This window comes from Cucumis sativus, chromosome 7 (assembly GCF_000004075.3).
Source record: "Cucumis sativus cultivar 9930 chromosome 7, Cucumber_9930_V3, whole genome shotgun sequence".
Classification (NCBI taxonomy): domain Eukaryota; kingdom Viridiplantae; phylum Streptophyta; class Magnoliopsida; order Cucurbitales; family Cucurbitaceae; genus Cucumis; species Cucumis sativus.
The window spans coordinates 20,520,669-20,540,811 of record NC_026661.2 but is presented as its reverse complement, the minus strand read 5'-3'; the positions used below and the strand labels follow the sequence as shown (position 1 = coordinate 20,540,811).

At 35.6% G+C, this 20,143-nt stretch overlaps 5 protein-coding genes across 8 annotated transcripts; 4 read left to right on the top strand and 1 right to left on the bottom strand.

The window, feature by feature from the left end:
* Nucleotides 1-25: 25 nt before the first annotated feature.
* Nucleotides 26-3,589, top strand: LOC101222692 (BEL1-like homeodomain protein 7). Its single transcript, XM_004136037.3, has 5 exons — nt 26-950; nt 1,177-1,949; nt 2,208-2,581; nt 2,684-2,744; nt 2,866-3,589. The coding sequence occupies exons 2-5, from the start codon at nt 1,203-1,205 to the stop codon at nt 3,328-3,330; spliced, it is 1,647 nt and encodes a 548-aa protein (XP_004136085.1). The 5' UTR covers nt 26-950; nt 1,177-1,202; the 3' UTR covers nt 3,331-3,589.
* A 556-nt stretch (nt 3,590-4,145) lies between these two features.
* On the top strand, nt 4,146-8,569 carry LOC101206589 (lipopolysaccharide core biosynthesis mannosyltransferase LpsB). Of its 2 annotated transcripts, none has more exons than XM_004135799.3 (7): nt 4,146-4,846; nt 4,948-5,090; nt 5,557-5,828; nt 6,286-6,440; nt 7,086-7,348; nt 7,835-7,897; nt 8,031-8,569. In XM_004135799.3, exons 1-7 carry the CDS (start codon nt 4,576-4,578, stop codon nt 8,280-8,282), a joined length of 1,419 nt encoding a protein of 472 aa, XP_004135847.1. In that variant the 5' UTR covers nt 4,146-4,575; the 3' UTR covers nt 8,283-8,569. The 2 variants fall into 2 exon arrangements, with proteins under 2 accessions (XP_004135847.1, XP_011659530.1); XM_011661228.2 differs by having other exon boundaries at nt 4,704-4,846; nt 4,937-5,090.
* A 598-nt stretch (nt 8,570-9,167) lies between these two features.
* Nucleotides 9,168-11,920, top strand: LOC101206834 (O-fucosyltransferase 13). Of its 3 annotated transcripts, XM_031888734.1 has the most exons (7): nt 9,340-9,476; nt 9,591-9,675; nt 9,762-9,841; nt 10,125-10,217; nt 10,317-10,405; nt 10,604-10,825; nt 10,963-11,920. In XM_031888734.1, the coding sequence occupies exons 4-7, from the start codon at nt 10,206-10,208 to the stop codon at nt 11,693-11,695; spliced, it is 1,056 nt and encodes a 351-aa protein (XP_031744594.1). In that variant the 5' UTR covers nt 9,340-9,476; nt 9,591-9,675; nt 9,762-9,841; nt 10,125-10,205; the 3' UTR covers nt 11,696-11,920. The 3 variants fall into 3 exon arrangements, with proteins under 3 accessions (XP_004135848.1, XP_031744594.1, XP_011659527.1); XM_004135800.3 differs by lacking the exon at nt 9,591-9,675 and having other exon boundaries at nt 9,168-9,476; nt 10,147-10,217; XM_011661225.2 differs by lacking the exon at nt 9,591-9,675 and having other exon boundaries at nt 9,407-9,476.
* A 428-nt stretch (nt 11,921-12,348) lies between these two features.
* Nucleotides 12,349-15,873, bottom strand: LOC101208534 (signal peptidase complex catalytic subunit SEC11A). Its single transcript, XM_004135807.3, has 8 exons — nt 15,674-15,873; nt 15,362-15,474; nt 14,550-14,621; nt 14,335-14,370; nt 13,957-14,002; nt 13,691-13,778; nt 12,677-12,734; nt 12,349-12,573 (listed from the first exon to the last, which is right to left on the bottom strand). The coding sequence occupies exons 1-8, from the start codon at nt 15,750-15,752 to the stop codon at nt 12,523-12,525; spliced, it is 543 nt and encodes a 180-aa protein (XP_004135855.1). The 5' UTR covers nt 15,753-15,873; the 3' UTR covers nt 12,349-12,522.
* Nucleotides 15,874-16,100: 227 nt separating this feature from the next.
* LOC101222928 (RHOMBOID-like protein 5) lies at nt 16,101-18,330 on the top strand. Its single transcript, XM_011661493.2, has 5 exons — nt 16,101-16,586; nt 16,765-16,928; nt 17,399-17,574; nt 17,659-17,915; nt 18,009-18,330. The coding sequence occupies exons 1-5, from the start codon at nt 16,297-16,299 to the stop codon at nt 18,073-18,075; spliced, it is 954 nt and encodes a 317-aa protein (XP_011659795.2). The 5' UTR covers nt 16,101-16,296; the 3' UTR covers nt 18,076-18,330.
* The last annotated feature ends 1,813 nt before the right edge of the window (nt 18,331-20,143 follow it).

The window sequence follows — 20,143 nt, the reverse complement described above, 5'->3', positions numbered from 1 at the left end:
AAGACTATGTCCAACACCCACTGCAAATTCCAATTTGTATATATAAAAAAAAATGGAAAATTGCCAACTTTCATATTCTATATGCATGGAGCTTCTTCAATGTATTTGTTTCCAAGATCTTGCCTTCTCTTGAAACCGACCCTCCAACCATCGATCTCAAATTCGTAACCATCAGTAGAAGAAACCTTAATTTTTATTTTTATTTTTTTGGTTTTGAAAACATTTTTGAAATACCCATTTATCATTTTCACGCAATCTTCTCATTTATCATTCATGTTTTGATTAGATTCATTTCCCCTGTTATTCTCTTAACCAGAAGAGAGAGAGAAAGAGAGAAAGAGAGAAAAGGGTTGGTGTAAAATTTATGCTTCAAAAGAAGGGTTAAGTAATGGGTTTTAGGTCTATCAACTGGTGGTTAAGGTTTGAAAGAATCCTTTTAAGCAACCAACCACCATTGCCACCATCTTCTTCTTCTTGTTCTTTGTTCTTGTTCTTGTTCTTCCTTTTGTTTTAAGAAGCTTTTTCCACACGTGAGAAGAAGGGTATTGAATGATTGGGATTGACGATGACTTTTTCTCTTACTTTTAATTCATAAAAATATATTTTAAAGTTGTTGGTGTTGCGCTTCTCGTTATTATATACCTCTTTTCTTTAATGTCTTTTTAATAATTTATTGCTTTTTTGTCGAGTTGGTGTTGGAGTCGTTGTTCCAATTATGAGGAAGAGAAGAGAAGAGAAACTATGGTTCTTTTTTTATTTGGGGGTTTCGTAATTATTGATTTCATTATTTATTTAATGGTGTTTTCCCTGAAATCTCTTGGGATTAGTGTTTGTCTCCATTTTGGGAATTTGGGTCTTTCTTTTTTCTCCTTTTTCTTAACCCCCTTTTGATTTCTTCTGCTTTCAAGGTTGCCTCCCACTACCACAATCGCATTATTGGGGTTTTCAGGGTAATGATACGCTTCTTCTTTTGTTCTTATTAGTAGTTTTTTTGTTCTATTACTTTGATTCTTCAAATAATAAGTGGGTTTTGTTTGATTCTGTTGCCCCTTTTGTTATTTCATCAGTCTTCGTGCCCTTTTTGTATTCAATCTCTTGTTTGATCATTCTGTTTGGTTGGCGTTTGTGATTTTTGGAAGATTAAGAACTGTGCTTCTGTTTGTCTGTTGTTCTCAGCTGATGAAACTTTGAGGAGTTTTCAGATGACATATTTTCCTGGTTTAAGTAATCAAAGAGACTCCATGTTAGGTGATCACAAACTTGGTTCTTCTTGCCAAGAACAACAGCCTCTTTGTTCTGGGAATTTGATGATGTTCATGAATCAGGACCCTTCTTGCAGAGATTATTCAGAGATTCTTTCTGGGGTTTCTTCAAATTATGTCGAAACTGTGGGAGATAGAAGTAATGTTGAAATGGCTTTCATTCCACCAGTTGTGGGAATTTTAGATGAATCAAATTTCCAATGTCAAGGTGTTTCACTTAGCCTTTCCACACACTCACCTTCTGTTGTGTCTATGTCTTCATTTCCTCACCAATATCAGACCCCTGCTATGGTTTCTTCATTCATTAATGCACCTCCTTCGATCTTGGAGAAGAGGCAGAATCCGAAACCTTGTATTTCTGATGTGAAAAATGGTATGTATGTAGCATTGGGTTCTGGTTATTCGATGTTGAATTCGGTATACATTGAAGCTGCACAACAGTTGCTTGATGAAATGGTTAGCATCCGGGAAGCTTTGAAAGAGCTGAAGTCTAAGAAACTGAAAGCTTCCAATGGTTTGGGTGTCGATTCCTGCAGAGAAAATGATGGGGGATCAAATGATCTGACTGGTGAGATGTGTGGCAATGCAAGGGAGGCATCAATCGCTAATCCGTTGAGTGATCTATCGCCTTCCGAACGTCAGGACTTGAAGAACAAAAACTCAAAGCTTCTGTCTCTGTTGGGTGAGGTAAGCCAACAGTTACTTGATGTTCTACAATTTGCTTATGCTTAATGTATGGGTTTGTTACATTTCTTTACGTGATGATTTTGTGCCTGTGGTTCCTATACAAACTTGCTGACATTGTAGATGTTTCGATTATTCATGCATCTGCTGTTGAGGATTGTTTTCTTGAATAAGTTATTTGGTATTTTTCAATTTAACAATGCTGAAGATTACATCCAATTAGTTTCTTTAACGGTTCAGTATCTGTCAAATGTTTTGCAGGTGGATCGAAGATACAAGCAATATTACCAACAACTGCAAATGTTAGCGTCGTCTTTCGACATGGTAGCAGGTCGAGGGGCTGCAGAGTTCTACACTTCACTCCCACACCAAACAATTTCGTGCCACTTTCGCCGCTTGCAAGATGCAATTAATGCACAGATTGAGGTCACCAGGAGAGCCTTGGGAGAGCAAGATTCTTTACATTCTGGTCAAGAAGGCATTCCCCGTCTCCGCTTTGTCGACCAACACCTCAGGCAACAGAGAGCCCTGCAGCATCTCGGTGTCACACCACATAGTTGGAGGCCTCAACGAGGGCTTCCTGAAAGCTCTGTGTCGATTCTTCGTGCTTGGCTCTTCGAACACTTCCTCCATCCGTACGCTGTCTAAACTATTAGTACATATCTATTCTCAACATTTGGATTAGCTATGTTTGTTTACCAAGGCCTTGATGTTCCGTTTTTGCTTTACTTTCACAGATATCCCAAGGATTCAGAGAAACTTAAGCTAGCAAGACAAACTGGCCTGACTAGAAACCAAGTAACGTCGTTAATCCTCAATCGAAAATTCAACTTTTCGCCCTCTAGACTCCAACATCTGCTTGTGAGTTGAAATAACATTCATGTATATATTCTTACTGGCCTTATTTTGTTTCATTTAGGTCGCAAACTGGTTTATAAATGCACGTGTTCGGCTATGGAAACCAATGGTAGAGGAGATGTACAAAGAAGAATTTGGGGACTCTAACATTGATATCAAATCCTCACCAGAAAATGCATCCAAAGCATCATGGAACAATTCGCTATTCTCCGAAGATAGGGGAGGAGACGAGTTGCACGACAGCACAAAATCTGTAGCAAACAACGGTGAGCGAGTCCTCTACCGCCAGTGTGCTACCGACGATATGATCAACTCGAGTAACTTCACAATGGGAGGAGGAGATGTTTCACTTGCATTGGAGTTGAAGCATTGTGAAGGTGATGAATTTGGGATGTTTGGGAATAATAACAATAGAATGGTTGGTTCTGTGGAGCTTGAGGGACAGGATTTTCCATGTCTGGAACCAGAAAGGCATCATCAATGCAGACTCACCAGTTCAAATATGTTGCATGATTTTGTAGTTTAAAACTTTGATAATTCTTCATGGAAGAAGATAAAATTTTAATATACATGTATATATAAGGGGGTATATGGAGTGGAGCCAACCTGTACTTTTAAACAGTATAGATTTTGTTGGAAATTTGTGGATATAATTGAAAATAAGTGTAATTCGTTTGGATTTTTCCAAATAAAAGAAGGGGTTGGGTTGTATTGTAACACTTGATTTCAACTTTTTATACTAATAGAAAGTAATTGTAATTTTTGAATTCTTATTCAACCTCGAACGAGATGAATTATGTTTAGATTTGTTGAACAATTTTTACGGGTAAGAGGGTCTAAAAACAATTCTATTGTGTCTAAATTTTGGATTACTAATACATAAGCGTTAACTAAAATGATTACCATTTAATACAAAAGGATGAAAATAAACATTTTTGTTAAAGTTAATCAAAGTTAGATGTACCAAAATAAACCAAACTTAAACGAGAGACTATCGATTTATTATTACTTTTTTAAGTTTTGCACCAAGTGAAAGGGAAGAATTGAAATGAATGAATTTCCGTAAGGTTTTATATTGTTTTCAATTAAAGTTAGTGGCTAAATTAACAAAAATTGAATCGAAGTTTAAAGTGAAGTTTAGAGCAAAGTTTAAGATAAAAATGAACGTGTTTTTCTTTGATAAAAAATTAAACCTTTATCAATGAGAATGCATCGTGCATAGTAAAAAAAAATAAAGAGATTCGAACTAACACATCTCCACCTGAATTGTGGCTCCTTTAAACCTAAAAGGGTAAGAAGTTGTTCACTATATTACATGAATATATTTGAAAGTTGAGCCCTTTCACTATTTATCCCATAGAAAGCTCTGGATCTGTGTCCTCATTCTTCCAAATCAACCACTAAGCTAAAACTCAACTAACTTGCTTGCACATGCAGTGGCGGAGCCATTGTTCCTTGGATTTTCCTTTCTTCTTCTTCTTCTTCTTCTTCTTTCTCATCATCACTCTTTCCACTTCACTCCAATCTAGTCGCCATGTGGGGGGAGGTTTGAGGTGTCTTCGAATTTTCTCTGATTTGTCCTTCCCAATTCTCCACCTTGTCATTTTACTCGGTTGAATTTATGGGGTTCTTTCCCCTTTTTCAAGATCTTCAATTTTTCATTCCATTTTCTCACCCCCTTTACGCATATTTCTTCACTGAATCGAGGGTTTTCGCTGAAGTCCGATTAGCCTATGCTCGTTGTTGAAATCATCGATCTTTTGTAATACGCATGATGAAACGCCCCTTTCCATCTGTTACAATGTCGAAGAAGAGATGGCCGTTGATGATCTTAGCATTGGTTTCAATTTCCACGGCAATGGTTTTCTTCATGAGGACTACGTTTGATTCTTGTACTGGTAATGATAATAGACGTTTTGTGGAAGAAAAGGGTATCGGCTCGAAGATTCTCTCCCCCCAAAACGAGAGAAAAGCTCCGAATCCTCTTGATTTCATGAAGTCCAAGCTCGTCCTCTTGGTCTCGCATGAGCTCTCTCTTTCTGGTATTATTGGATTTGTATTTCCTCTGTAACCCACTTAGCCATTGCCATTGAGAAGGAAATTTTTATAGAAATTTGACTGAGAGCTTTTAGTTTGGCTACAGGTGGGCCTCTACTACTCATGGAGCTTGCATTTTTGTTGAGAGGCGTCGGTACTCAAGTTGTTTGGATTACTAATCAGAAGCCACCAGAGCCTGATGAAGTAGTATACAGTTTGGAGCGCAAGATGTTAGATCGAGGAGTGCAGGTTAAATTAATCTTTTAATTTGTCTGCACTTTAGGAACTCTTTGATTACTGCAATGCTAAATTCATCAGAAGGGAATAAGTTTACTTTTGTCTCGTGCTCTTTTGGGGTCATAGTGCATAATGTAATCATGTGATTGGTTTGTTTGTTTAGTGTAATTCTTCTTAAACGATCAAATACTTGATGTATTTTGAAATTATAGGATTGAAATTTTTTCTCAATGACATTGTTTTGGCTTCCATATTTAGCTGCTAAAGTTAAGCTGTGACCCTTTAAAATGTTATTGTATTACCATTATTAATGATCCAGTTAGTTATATTTTAGAAACTTGGTAAAATTAGCGGAATAGTAGCAAATTCTACACGTTCTTAAGTTGATAGTATATTATGTCTCTTCTTCTTGAAGAAAAGGTCTACTTGTTTTTTCTCTCTTTATATTGTTGGTGACTGTAAGATTTTCCTTCTCAAGGTTTTATCTGCTAAGGAACAAGAAGCTGTGGAGACTGCTTTGAAAGCTCATTTAGTTGTTCTAAATACTGCTGTTGCTGGGAAATGGTTGGATGCTGTCCTTAAGGAGAATGTTCCTCGTGTCCTTCCCAAGGTTCTATGGTGGATTCATGAGATGCGAGGGAATTATTTCAAAGTTGAGTATGTGAAGCACCTCCCTTTTGTTGCAGGTGCCATGATTGATTCACATACAACTGCGGAATACTGGAAAAACAGAACATGGGATCGATTGGGGTATGGTTTTAATAATGACGAGAATATGTTTACATAAAAAGATATAGTGGATTGATCCTTTTTACTAGTATAATCATGAGCTAGCTTCGTGCTATCTCCTTCCCGTTTTTATTTCATGTTGATTGATCTCAACATCAGAATTTTCTACTTGGTACTTCTTTCCAACGTTACTCTTGTTGTGAGGTTGATTTAACAATGGTGATTTAATTGTCTACTCTGACTATTTACACATTTTCAAATCTGAATTAACCCCCTTGGCTGAGGTATAGAGCATTATGCTTTTGTTTAAAAATCTGGTGCAAACTATAATTTAGATATCGGATGATCTTCTTCCTTTTTTCACATGGCAGTTTGGATGGTCCAAATTTAAATACATTTGTTTTTTTGGCGATGCCCCCTGTATACTCTCCTAGACCTTTTGGTCATAATCACAGGTTTTTTCTCTATATGTTTTCAGGATTCAAATGCCTGAAACTTATGTTGTGCATCTTGGCAATAGTAAAGACCTCATGGAAGTGGCTGAAAATAATGTGGCCAAGAGGGTTCTTCGAGAGCATATTCGCGAATCCCTTGGAGTTCGGAATGAAGATATTTTGTTTGCAATTATAAATAGTAAGCTCATATTCCTGATGGTAAACTTCTGCTCCGTTTGTCGATTGATCTGTTACTGGTTTGTTTTTCTTTTTCTTTCTTTCTTTTGTTGGCATTTTCTGTTCCTAGTGTTCATCTGGGTTCTATGCCTTATTTTGACTACAGCCTTCTTAAGTGAAATTTCTTTGTTATGCAATAGTTTTAACTGTGCATTCCCACATGAAGAGCTTATAGGTTTTAATGGCCCACACCCTTCTCTGTCTTTTTCTTTTTTCCCAATGCCTTCATGTCCTATCATAAAAATTCCAGCTGTAACTTTTCTTCCCCCAGCTACAGTGCTCTCTAGGAAAGAAAACAGCTATTGATATAGTATTTGAATGAAGTCTTAACTCTGTTATATCTAAAGTTGGCGAGCCACCGGTTTTTAGAATATAGAATCTCTTGCATGTAAAAAAAATTCCCTCAAGAATAGTAAGACTCTCTCCTGTATTTGGGATGGTCTCTGTTGACAACTTGTTATGTCCCTGGAAACTTATCTTCCCCAGCCCCAATAATGGAATAGAATGAAGCCTCTTTCTGTGAACTAAGTTTATTTTTGTTCCATCCTTCCTTGATAAAGTATATTAATATGAAATGTATTGCAACATGTGATCGATGTGTTTCCAGGTGTTTCTCGTGGGAAAGGTCAGGATTTATTTCTCAGAGCCTTTCACCAGAGCCTGCAAATGATCCAAGATAAAAAGCTGCGGGTACCAAGGATTCATGCAGTGGTAGTTGGCAGTGACATGAATGCTCATACAAAGTTTGAAACAGAACTGCGTAACTTCGTAAATGAGAATAAAATTCAGGATCGTGTTCATTTTGTGAACAAAACCCTGTCTGTGGCTCCTTATCTAGCTTCCATCGATGTTCTTGTTCAAAACTCTCAGGTAGTTTAACTGTTTAACATACACTGAATTTATATGAGAAACTAGCACAAAAATAAACTATGCACGATTCTTTATCTATGTTCGTACTAGTTTCATTTGCTTGTTTTTCCTTGACTAGATGGTTATAATCATTGTTTTGCCTATGCGACCATTAGTTGGATCGGTTGTTTCCCTTTTCTTTTTCTCTCCCCATTCTCGTTTGAAGACCTTCCATATTGCTTCTCCAAATGTTAGCTTTTGCAAGAATTACTTTATTCAGTATCACGACCTTCTATTTCTAACTTTCTAAACCTTTATTTATCAATGGAATGCAAATTTTGGACAAGACTACAATTGGTTTTATGATGAATGAAAAGTCTCATAAATTCCAATTGAATTCCTAGTTATATGGTATAATGTCTGGATCTTGATTTATATTTGCATAGTGAAACCCATCAGATTCAATATTTCTGGCCTTCAAAGATGGAATTTACCGTATGTGTGTAGGGTAGGGGAGAATGCTTTGGAAGGATAACGATTGAAGCCATGGCGTTTCAACTACCCGTGCTGGTAAGTTGTGTCTCGTTGTACATCTTTTGAAATTCCCCACCTTCAACAAAAACTCATAATTCTTTTTTTCATTTCACTTGGAAAATTAAGAAAACTACATTTCTTAAGAATTCTCACATGTGTGTACATAAAGGGCACGGCTGCTGGAGGAACAATGGAGATCGTAGTGAACGGGACGACAGGTTTGTTACATCCTGCAGGGAAAGAAGGCGTAACTCCACTGGCACATAACATTGTAAAGTTAGCAACACATGTTGAGCGAAGGCTGACCATGGGTAAGAAAGGATATGAGAGGGTGAGGCAAATGTTCCTTGAACAGCACATGATGCAAAGAATTGCTGTTGTTTTGAAGAAAGTTATGGAAAAAGCAAAGAGCCACTCCTAGTCATTAGGATGATCAGCAGCCTATTGCCTCAGTTGTTTACCTTATATGCTGTGGAGAGAATATAGACGAATTGAATGTTATAGGAGGAGAATTGTATGCATTTTCAAAACTTTTTTTCCCCATTTGGTATAGTTTGTAGCAGGAAATTATGTCGCACAGGTGGGTGGCAATTATTAGTTGTTTTCCAGTTCTTCTCTCTTGTTGTGCAAAGCAAACTTTGGAAGAAATCTTACCTTTATACAAATATGTTCAAACCCAATCTAAATAATTACAATTATCGTTTTATAGACTCAATCTAAATAACACAATTCCATCGAATTATAGATTGAGTTTGAAATTATAGAATGTATATAACCTAGCCCTATTTCGGTCTAGCCCTCACGTGCGAAATTATAGAAGATCTTCTTTAAGATCAAACAATTCCATCGAATTGAGTATGATTGTATGTGTGATAGCATCTACTATACCAGGAATATCAATGAACCCGATTATTGAAATTGCTTAGGATACCCTTTTTTAGTTTAGCTTCTAGAATCTATTTCTTAGTTCAAGATCCCTCTTACTAACTGGAATATCTGTTCCGCCCAAAATGGGAATGGGCTAGGGTTATGAACTTATAATCTATAATCTGATGATCGAGTCGATTCCATGATTATAAGTTCATTCCATACCGGGCGAAACCGGAATAGGGCTAGGTTATATACATTCTAATTCTAATTATGAGGAGGGGTACTTCACATATATAAATAACTTTGGAAGATATTAAATTATTAAATTAATTATAAACGAAAAACAATAAATAAAGAAAATTGTAAAAAATAGGAATATTTCACAAAATATTTATTTTTCATATATATATATAAATTAAATTAAATTATATTGAGAAGTCCAAAAGTTGAAGTTATTGTTAAAGATCTGGTGGGTGAAGAGGACGATTAAAGTGAGGCCGAGAGAGCGAAGAAGAACGTCCTTTCCTTGTGTGATTCGATCCTTTCTAATACCAAATCTCCCACCGGATCCGTTCTTTTGGACGGTGAGGAACAACGCTTTTACTGGATCTGAAATGTTTCTTGTTTCAGTGAAGCCATTCTTTAGCGTTCTTCTTGTCACTCTTTCTTTGTCCTTCGCGGTGCTTCTTTTGTCGCCCCCCTCTTCGTTTTTCTCCAATACTTCATTCTCTTTTACTAACCGAAGGTAACCTGTACTTTCCTTCATCCTTTGTTTTCTATTCTGACTTTGGAGTTCACGATTCCCTTTTTTAATTAGTATTTGTTCATTGAGTTCTACTGTGTGATTGCATTGTGATAGTGGAGAAATGTGTACAAAATTTGAACTTCATTGAAATTTCTCGGATCTAATAGTTGGGGCTTTGTCACCTGTCGCTCCCCTTACGGTGGTTTATTTTACTTCCTTTTGTGAAATATAAAAATACCTGCAGTTCCAGCTGAAAGATTGAATTGTCTCAATGTTAAATTGCAGAGGCTACACGGATATATGGAGTGTTCGAAGGATAGTAGAGTGGAGGCCTTGCAAGTGGTGGCTTCGAGGTCACCTACCTGGTAAACTGATTTGATTTCTAGTCACATCTTCTTGTTTACTCTCTCTTTTTCTTTTTTTTTTTCTGTTTTCGACTCTGTTGATAATGTAATAGCATGACTCATTAATTGGTAAACTACTTCCTTTGTTTGGATGAATTGTGATGAGAATTGGGTACTCGGGAATCCTTGAGTAGGAATTCACGAAGACATAATTGCATGGAATAAATTGAGTAGAACAAGTGTTGGGAGGGGTTTCTGATAAGTTTTGATTGTCTGAGTCAGTTTTAATTGACTTTCATTGCAGACTTTTTGTTGAAATGCTGCAGCTCTACCTGCTGATACCAATGGATATATACGAGTGGATTGCTATGGTGGGCTCAATCAGATGAGAAGAGATGTAATATTCAACGAGTTTATCGTATATTTAATTTCATTTTGTTTATTACTTGGTTAAAATTTTATTGCTAAAAGCTGTTGACCTTTGTTATGTGTGCAGTTGTGTGATGGAGTTGGAATAGCACGGCTGTTGAATGCAACCTTGGTTTTGCCAAAGTTTGAAGTGGCTGCATATTGGAACGAATCTAGGTATTTCATGACAATTTCTTTTTTGACCCTATATGCTATTTTCTTCATTGATCTACCTGCTACTTTTTATTCACAAATCCATGGTAGTTGTAGTTAATTCATTTACGGACTTCTCGGTAATACATTCAAATACATTTTCCATGCACCAAAGAAATAATAAATAAGTTGCTAGCATGCTTACCCTTGGTGTTTTTCCAGTGGTTTTGCAGATGTATTTGATGTTGACCATTTCATTGGTCAGATGAATGGTTATGTAAAAGTTGCCAAAGAGTTACCCCCAGAATTTGCGTCCAAAGAGCCATATCATGTGGATTGCAGCAAACGCAAAGGACAGTTTGACTATATTGAAAGTGTCCTTCCTTCCCTATTGGAACATCATTATATTTCAATAACTCCAGCAATGAGCCAGAGAAGGGACAGGTACTTCAAAACTGGATATTCTTTCTTTGACCCCTTAAACTCCATCTAAAGCATTGTATGCGTTATTCAGGAGTTTTGTTTTTAGGAGCTCACCACCTTCCCTTGCATTTTGAAAATACCTACAAAACATTTTACAGGTATCCCCAGTATGCAAAAGCTGCCCTTTGTCAGGTTTGTTACAACGGTTTACGCCTTGCTAAATCGGTGGAGAAGAAAGCCAGGGAGCTTCTAGAAGCCATACCAAAACCCTTTCTCTCTCTTCATCTTCGTTTCGAGCCAGATATGGTGGCTTACAGCCAATGTGAATATAAAGGACTATCTCCTACTTCTCTAGAAGCAATCGAAGCAACTCGGGGAGATAGAAAACCATGGACTGGACAGTTGGCTGAAATATGGAGGAAGAGGGGGAAATGTCCTCTCACACCCCGTGAGACAGCCCTCATATTTCAAGCGCTTCATATTCCAACTAACACAAACATTTACTTGGCTGCTGGTGATGGTTTGATGGAGCTAGAAGGCTTTACATCAGTTTATACCAATGTAGTAACTAAGTCTAGTTTCCTCAGTAACAACGATTTCTCGAGCATGCATGGGAACACAAAAGCTGCGCTGGATTATTATGTGTCAATTAACAGTGACTACTATGTAGCCACGTTCTTTGGTAATATGGACAAAATGGTTGCAGCAATGCGAGCGTTCAACGGTAAGCAGAAGACATTGTTTTTAAGTAGACGAGCGTTTGCAGAGTTCACTTACAAGGGGCTTGAGGGGAAGGAGCTAGACCAAGCCTTGTGGAAGACTCATAGAGATGATTTTTCCATGGGCAGGGGATCCGCATTATCCGACTGTTTTTGTGAGTTCAAATTGTGATTTTAAGAAACTCAGTTTTGTTATTTGTGTATGTAACCACTTTCCCTTTCAAATTAATGCTTTAGTAAATTTACAATCTTCAAATGTTTGAGAACAGATTCTTACTTACCAGTTAAAATTGTAACCCATCTTTTGATAAAGTAGAATATGGTCATTTTGATTACAAACATTGAATGAGCTTATGAGCAGATGTTATTGCATTCCAAATTTGGAATTTCTATGTCATCTGTAAACACTATTTCCCATTTTTCAAGTTTAGCTGTGAGAAATTGTCAGGTCATCCTCCCAACATTTTTTTTACCAAAGAATTTGATTCAGTTTATACCGTACTTTCCATGGAGCTAAGGTCCAAAATATGGAAGAAACTCGTGTTTTCAACTCTACCAGTCAATTCTGACATATTTTTCTGACTAAGGAATGAAAAACCTTTCTTTGTTACATGAATCCAGTATTCATTTCATTTGAAAAAAACAATCTTTTTGTCAACAACCTCTTTGTAATCTTTTGAACAAATTTCATATTTTTATTAGAATCTCAAGGTTGATTCTAACTAGAAAACTTTTGGAGGTTATTTCATTTGATTGGTTATCTTGATCTTGGAAACCATAGATCATCAGAAGCTTTTTCTTTTTAAGACTATTAGAGCTCTGTAAGGGCAGAAGAAAGAAAGAAATACAATCTGATCTGAGTAATTATCATATGGAATTTGGTTGTTCTTCCTACAAGAGAATGTGAAAACCAAGAGTAAGAAGCTAGTTTGCTGGTACTGATTGATTCTCATTGCCTCCACTGTGGTTATCGCCAATACTTGTAGCTTTGATTCAGTCTCAATCATTGGAAATTAATACAAGCAATCCCAATGTACCAACCAGAATATACTGCAACAAATACGAATAACTTGAGCACAAAACACTTCAAGAAATTACCTTAACCTTTAAAGTTGAGTAAAAGGCAAGACTAGTAGAAATTGTAGTATTCAACCTTGATAATTGGCCTCTCTGTCATGATTATGGTCACCCATCCCACGTATGGTAAGAACCTGAGGATCACAGTCATGACGAGATTTGTTATCTTAGTCAACCAGTAAACAATTTTTTGGTACAGAATCTTCAAGGACTGAGAAATGAAGACATTCCACAAGCCACTTCAAGAGCTTATCATGGACTTTTAAGCTAAAAAAAGCACATGTGTAATCATGTATACATCAATCGAGTAATCATCACTTCTTCCTCAGAAAATTGTAGACTTTTCGAGTGTTTCCTTTAATATACATTTTTACTGTGTGGTAGACTAAGGAGTAGGAGTTGAGAAAAATTAACTCTACTCCCGGTTTGACCTAAAGAGTTTGTGAGTAACATAAAAACATCAATTCCACGACTTATTAGCTCCTTACACTATGAGTCAACAACCTAATAAGTATGGACATAGACACATACGAAAAGACAAGGACACGGTGACATGCCATTTTAAAAATCTAGGACATGACACGGTATGGACATGATTATTACAATGTTCACTTTTAAAAGATATATAATGCAACATGAACTCAACTCAGCTGACACTTTTATGTACTCGAAGACAAGAGGTCTCAGGTTCAAATCTACCCTCAAGTTGTATCACAATACTTCTTCAAAAGAAAAAAAAAAAATATATATATATATATATAGTAAAAGAAAATTCATAGTAAATGAATTGAGAATTGATGCATTTATATGTTTAAAAGATTTAGTTTGATATATTTCACACTCAAAAGTTATTATTGTCATATATGTGTCTTTTAGTTTACTCAGCGAGTGTTCTATGCGTCTGATGCATCATTGAACTAACATGTGTCGATAGGTGTCCACCAAGTATCGAAATGTCTGACATGTTAGCCAAACTGAAGTGTTCATGTTTCTTAGCCCATAACTAAACTCCTCTCCCGACCTAATGACTCTCGAGGCTAAACAAAATGGCTCCTTAAGTACCTAGGAGAAAAGTTGTGCAATTTTTTACCCCACAGCTCTGCCCATGATGTGGTGCCGTTGAAGCCATTGCTGACCATGTGCATACAAGAGTCTGTCATCCCCGTAGTTGTTGTCTCCTGATGAAGCAACGGAAAGGCAAGTATTATGGAGGAGAAGAAGAAGAAAGAGACTATGAAGAAACGGCGCAATTACAAAAGAAATATCAATTAAAAACTCTTTCTAATCACAAAAGATTTCTGAGAATAACTACTCAAATTCACAACAATTTATTCTATATTGTTTTACAAATGGCACCTTTAGTAAGTACATCAACTTCTCCACTATCTTGACGTTCGCGAACCTGCAGGAATGAAAAACTCCAATTAATCTGGTTGGCCCTTGTGAGATTCTTGTATCAAACCAACAACCTGAGTTTGCTGGCATTCCCATTTAAAGAAACATCAAAACTAGCAATTAACATGTTCTGTTTTCCTGAGAGTAGTTCCTCTTAAAAGAGCTGAAAGCAGATAATAAGAATGGAATGAAACTACAATCAGTCTTCAAGAACTCAAAGTGCATAATTCTGTAGAGAGTGTCATGTAGTGGAACAGATAATTCATTCTTGAATGAAATGATAACACAGATTGCAAAGGAGATTAAGATTTGATGAAAAGGTCAGTACATTGGATTCACCTTAATTACACGATGGACAATTGGAATTTCACGGCCCTGGACAAGATAAACAACAAAATAATATATCAGTTCAAAATAACTTTTTATGCCCTTCTGATAGCATTAAAATGAAAATTCGACATTGGAAAGCCTAGTATCCAGAGATGCATCTAAAGTGTCCACCGTGCGATGAGCGTAAAAACTTTCTGTATTAATAAACTTCAACAAATACTTACATCAATATGAAAAACAACAATCTCCCCTGTACGAATAGGATCCTTGCTCATGTGCAAGAACAAAATATCACCCTGAACACAGTATAAATTGATGTGATTAGATGAGATGCTAAGTTAGGAGAAAGATAAAGGGAACATGTGCAGTAAGTAAGGAGTATCTTCCCAGACACAATTCTCGTAATCCCCACACAAAGTCGTACAAAATACTTCAGAAACAATAAGAGGTCAAAAGAAAAGCTACATAATGCAGCTTGAATCCCCAATCCGTCAGTAGACATAGAGTAAATTAAATCCTTTCATTTCTTTCCTAGAAAAGTTCCTGATAGCCAAAGAAACCCCAGCCTCCTAAAGAACTTAGATGTTACCAAACAACTCTGTTAAAAAGGGAAGAAATTGTCCACGTTGCTCAGTGAATCCAAGGCATCAATTATCATCCCAAAGGTTTACAGTTGGATTTTCCCCCAAATATTAATTGAACTCAGAAGGGGGAGAGCTGTGATTCCTCACTCCAATAATTGACCACAAAACTCATCCGACGACCATAAAAACTTGCTCCAAATAACATGAACATTTTCCTAATTCCACTTCCTCAATTTACAAAAATCCTTTATTTTCCTCCTTTTTTCTTTTGAGGGGGAGAGAGAGAGAGAGAGAGAGAGAGGCCTCTTCCCAGTCCCTTCTCCACTTTCTATATAACGAACCTTAAATAGAAGAGTGATTTTCCTTATAATTGGGCGGCTAACTAGAAATATATGTACAAACACATATCAAAAGAATCACGTAGATTATCAGAAGTTACAAAACAAACTCACCCTCTTGAAGCCAGGTTCCATGCTTCCAGACAAGACAACAACAACAGGGGATTCACTTCCAGTAATGCACATCAATGCCTTCCATATTATAAGAGCAGATGTAACAATCAAACCTGAAAGAAAAACAGTTCTACTAAATGAGTTTGTACCCAGCATTCGGATCAAGAAAAAAAAAAATGGTTTCTTGAATTCGTTTGCAATCAATAACAAGCTCTATGGAACTCCCAAAGTTGATTAAAGACATACAAACAATCATGGGTTATAGGATAGAACACGGATCAAGAACGAAAAAAGGACTAAGAGAATACGCACCAAGACTAACGGCTTGAGAAAGAGGTTGACGAAGCTTAATGGATTCAGTGGAGTCGAAGGTGTCAGCAAACCAACCCATTTGCTATTGAGATTTGTTAAAGCCGTCGTAGTTTTGTAAATGTAATAGCTTCTCCTCTTCGTTCGTTCTTACAGCTTAATGCTTCTTAACCCAAATCCATCACTCCACCATTTGGAAGACCAACGTCGTATACTTTGAAAATTTCTTTCTACCAAATGAAATTTTTTTAAAAAATACTTTTTAAGTTTTGAGCTTTATTTTAAATTTCAAAACATTATAATTTTTATATTTGATATTTTATTTTTGTTCTAATTTGATGGAAAAATTTTATTAATAGAAAAAAAAAAAAAAACTATTTATCATTTCCCTTTGTGGCAGTTAAATGAGAAGGGACATTTTGGTAATCTACCACTTGCTATTAGCGGGAAAAAGTACCTAACATAACGACCATCGTAGCAAGAATCGTTCTTTGCCATTCTTTGGCTATTTCTCCTTTCTTTCTCTCACTCTAACAACTGGTGCACAATAGCATCCGTCGTAGCCGACGCTATTGTGCACTCCTCCCCCTCCGTTGGTTGTTGGTTGTTGCCGTCACCGCCGTGCAATGGGGAAGAGACCACCGTCGGTCCACGTGGAATCAATGTCCTATGACGTCCACAAGCCCATCTCAATGCCACCGCCACCCAGCTATTATCCTCCCCCGCCCAAACCATGGTTCCCATGGCTGGTGCCTCTCATTTTTCTAGTCAATGTGGGCATGTTTATTTTCATGTTATATGAAAATAATTGCCCCGCCATCTCTGGAAGAAACCGCTGCCTTCTTTACCCTGAGCTCGGCCGATTCTCCTTCCAACCGTTTCATGAGAATCCCCTCCTCGGCCCTTCCATCACCATGTAAGAATAATATTATTCGTTTGTATGGAACATTAGGATATGGGTTTTGTGAATGGGGGATGGAATTGATTGACCCATGAAGAGAAAAAAATGAATCAGGGAGGAAAAAAACATAGAGGGAATTTTGTTATTTTTGTGATGGTTGCTGGTTTGATTTGTTTTTTCTTTGGTTCTGCAGTTTGAAAAGATATGGGGCTTTGGACAAAGAAGCAGTATTAGAACGTGGAGAAGGTTGGCGCTTGGTGTCTTGTATGTGGCTTCATGCTGGAGTTATTCATTTACTTGCAAATATGCTCAGCCTTCTCTTCATAGGAATTCGCCTCGAACAAGAATTCGGATTTTGTAAGTACTCTCAAACACATATAAGACGTGTTTGAAATGAGTTTTCGAATGTTTAAAAACACTTTTAGTCGTTCTAGACAAACTCGTAATCTATTTTGTATTGGTTTATCATTGTTTCATTGTGTCTTCGCTCTTAGCATTCATTTTCCACCTAGAAGAGAAGAGATTTTGCCCGTTTTTCTTACTTTTTAACATGAATTTGATTTTGTTTTCTTCTAGAATTTCTCAGCTCACTCTTGGTTATGTAACAAAACAGTACAAAAATCTTAAAATGGAAAATAAAAAGTGTTAAAAAAGTCATCAGTTATACTTTTAGAAAGAGTTAAAATAACTCATATAATGTTAAAAAATTGTTCGAACTGAACCCACAGTTGTATCAAAGAAAAGCTGAACCCATTTGGGATTTTGTTTTTTGTTTTAATGTGCTGAGACATTTGGGATGATTTGTTTATATTTTTGGTGTTTGGCAGTGAGAATAGGATGTTTATATGTACTTTCTGGATTTGGTGGGAGTTTACTTTCATCTATAAGTCTCAATCCAGCTGAAAATCCAACCATATCAGTTGGTGCTTCAGGTGCTCTTTTTGGCCTTTTGGGAGCTATGCTTTCTGAGCTCATTACAAATTGGACAATTTATGCAAATAAGGTAAAACTTAAAACCTTTTCTTTTCCTTCCATTGTTCTTTAAATCTATTTCAACTTATATGGTTTCTTTGTCATTCAAACTCAGTGTGCAGCCCTGTTGTCATTGATTCTGATCATTGCCTTAAACCTGGCAGTCGGTTTCATCCCACACGTCGATAATTCCGCTCACATCGGAGGCTTCATTTCGGGTTTTCTCCTTGGTTTCATCCTCTTAATCCGACCGCAATTCGGATACGTTAACCAGAAGTACATCCCTGCAGGCTCTGACGTGAAACGTAAATCCAAGCACAAATGTTATCAGTACCTTTTGTTGATTATAGCTCTACTCCTCTTGGTTTTTGGGTAATTGATTCGTGACTAAGAAATTACACACTCAACAATGATATATTTTTAGTTTTGTTTTCGCTAACTTTTGTTTACTTTTTATTTACGCAGATATGTTTCTGGATTAACAAAGTTGTATAGAACTGATCTACAAGTATCAAAAAACAACCGTTTCTAAAAGATAACTTTGAATTGTTTGATCAACTTGATAATCGTATTCCTCTCAAATGCCAAATTGATGAAGCATTTGAAAATTTAAATGAAAACGAACCTTATTTTTCTTTTCTTTTTTCTCGTGTACTTGTAAGATAAAAAATCATTTTAATGTGAAGTTTTAATTTCTTCTCATTCATACAGTAGTAGAAGAGTAGTATGTAGAAAAATACTCACTTCTTTGTTTACAAAGGAGGACTTCCCTTTTTCCTTTTCTTTTCCCTCTTAAATTCTATTAGATTTCTGTTTCTTTTTTTTTTTTTTTTCTAATCTCTAACATGCAATGTTTACCCCTCCCAAAATCAATGCAATGAAGAATGTAAATACATACATCACAATTTGATGTTGAGCTTTAACTTATCTTATGTTCATATTCCCTCAAACGTTTTGTTTATTTACCAAAGGTTCGAGTATGTTTGATATTTGTAGTCGATATATGACACATGTCTTAGCTTTGTTAAAACAAATAAAAATTGAAGTCTTTTGACAAGCATAACTTCGTTTATTTTCCAGAGTCCAACAAGTTTCGCCTAATTTAAGATTCTCATAGCTTTTAAAATAATTAATGATAATTAAGCTTTTAGAAAAAACGAGTCATCAATATCACTTTTTAAAAAAGCTAAATCTAATATCTATGAGCTAGCCTTTACATGTTAAGTTAAAATCGATAGATTAATAAATAATTTATTTTACCAAATAAGTTACAAAATAGAATAGATAACTCCGAACACGATTATACATCTTAGGATTAAAAAATGACCTCATGCTCTACTAAATGTATTGGAAAAATAAATTTGTAGGGATTTGAACCATCAACACATACTTTGTGTAGACATATTTTGATCATTAATCGAAAACATAAAGTGAAGAAGTATGGTAGATTTAATGATATGAATAATTATTCTAAAAAGCAGTAATATAAATTTTTTTATATTGAACTTTATAACATAATTGAAATTTGTTTGTAAATTGGACATGGATTAAGTAAACTTAATGAGAATTTAAATGTTCTAATCATACAAAATATCTTTATTCCCGCGTTTGGTTAATTAAAAAAAAGAAGATGATATAAATAAGTACGCGTCGGTTGAAATGTGATGCCGTCCTTTATTGTCCATTTAAGAAATAGTCCACAAATACCGGTAACCGGTTTGGAAGGTAATATAAAAGATCACAAAATTAAGGCAATTGAAATTGAGAGAGGACATTTATGAAGGCCCCATGCTATCACCACATTCACCATCATAATAATTATAAATAAACATTATCTCTTTATATCATTTAAAAAAATATATTGATCTATTTCCTAACATTTTGGTTTTATCATATTTTATAAGTTACAAAAATATATTCCATTAAATTAATAAAAGTTCTAAATTATAAATAAATGAATAACAGTCAATGCATTATTCTTTAATTGTCAAATTAATAAAATGAAAATGATTAATAATTATTTGTGCATGAAAGGTTCTTACAGTAAATGTCACACCCCATCCCAAGTATTTACTTGCTTGGTTTGTGATCTGACATGATGTTAGCGAAAGTCATTCACCTCTAATCAACCATGCATCCTTAAATGTTCATGTCTTCTTTTAGAGGTTATTTTCATACTTTGGCCGTCTAACATCTATATCAAAACGTCCAAAGAGTATCATTTAGAGGTTATTTAATGGCCCTTGGCCGCCCATCCTAACCTCTAAACACCTAATATTTCTTTCTTTGACACTTAGTATATTTTTTCTTATTTTTGCTCAGTCTTAACAAATTCTAATGGTTTTAAAAAATTTGAGATTTTACGGTAAAAAAATTGTAATTTAAATTAAAATGTTTACAAAATTTTAAATTATAAATATATTTATTTGAACGTAACGTAATAGAAAGTCCAAATAGATATATTTACAAAAATTTAACGATTAAAATCCATACAATTAATTATTTTTTTATAATTAAATTTTTTTAAATACGTTAAAATAAACAAAATTATTTATAAATACAACAAAATTTTACCATCTGTCTATAATAGATAGATCGTG

Excerpts from the sequence above, each read along its gene's own strand:
- LOC101222692 (XM_004136037.3), top strand. The coding sequence starts at position 1,203 with ATGACATATTTTCCTGGTTTAAGTAATCAAAGAGACTCCATGTTAGGT. Across the intron at positions 1,950-2,207 it reads TTCTGTCTCTGTTGGGTGAG|GTGGATCGAAGATACAAGCA; the intron begins GTAAGCCAACAG and ends AATGTTTTGCAG. Across the intron at positions 2,745-2,865 it reads CTGGCCTGACTAGAAACCAA|GTCGCAAACTGGTTTATAAA; the intron begins GTAACGTCGTTA and ends TGTTTCATTTAG.
- LOC101206589 (XM_004135799.3), top strand. The coding sequence starts at position 4,576 with ATGATGAAACGCCCCTTTCCATCTGTTACAATGTCGAAGAAGAGATGG. Across the intron at positions 7,349-7,834 it reads TTCTTGTTCAAAACTCTCAG|GGTAGGGGAGAATGCTTTGG; the intron begins GTAGTTTAACTG and ends GTATGTGTGTAG. Across the intron at positions 7,898-8,030 it reads CGTTTCAACTACCCGTGCTG|GGCACGGCTGCTGGAGGAAC; the intron begins GTAAGTTGTGTC and ends GTGTACATAAAG.
- LOC101206834 (XM_004135800.3), top strand. The coding sequence starts at position 9,346 with ATGTTTCTTGTTTCAGTGAAGCCATTCTTTAGCGTTCTTCTTGTCACT. Across the intron at positions 10,218-10,316 it reads TCAATCAGATGAGAAGAGAT|TTGTGTGATGGAGTTGGAAT; the intron begins GTAATATTCAAC and ends TTATGTGTGCAG. Across the intron at positions 10,406-10,603 it reads GCATATTGGAACGAATCTAG|TGGTTTTGCAGATGTATTTG; the intron begins GTATTTCATGAC and ends GTGTTTTTCCAG.
- LOC101208534 (XM_004135807.3), bottom strand. The coding sequence starts at position 15,752 with ATGGGTTGGTTTGCTGACACCTTCGACTCCACTGAATCCATTAAGCTT. Across the intron at positions 14,371-14,549 it reads TTGTTGTTTTTCATATTGAT|GGCCGTGAAATTCCAATTGT; the intron begins GTAAGTATTTGT and ends TATCTTGTCCAG. Across the intron at positions 13,779-13,956 it reads AGTTGATGTACTTACTAAAG|GAGACAACAACTACGGGGAT; the intron begins GTGCCATTTGTA and ends TTGCTTCATCAG.
- LOC101222928 (XM_011661493.2), top strand. The coding sequence starts at position 16,297 with ATGGGGAAGAGACCACCGTCGGTCCACGTGGAATCAATGTCCTATGAC. Across the intron at positions 16,929-17,398 it reads CGAACAAGAATTCGGATTTT|TGAGAATAGGATGTTTATAT; the intron begins GTAAGTACTCTC and ends GGTGTTTGGCAG. Across the intron at positions 17,916-18,008 it reads CTACTCCTCTTGGTTTTTGG|ATATGTTTCTGGATTAACAA; the intron begins GTAATTGATTCG and ends TTATTTACGCAG.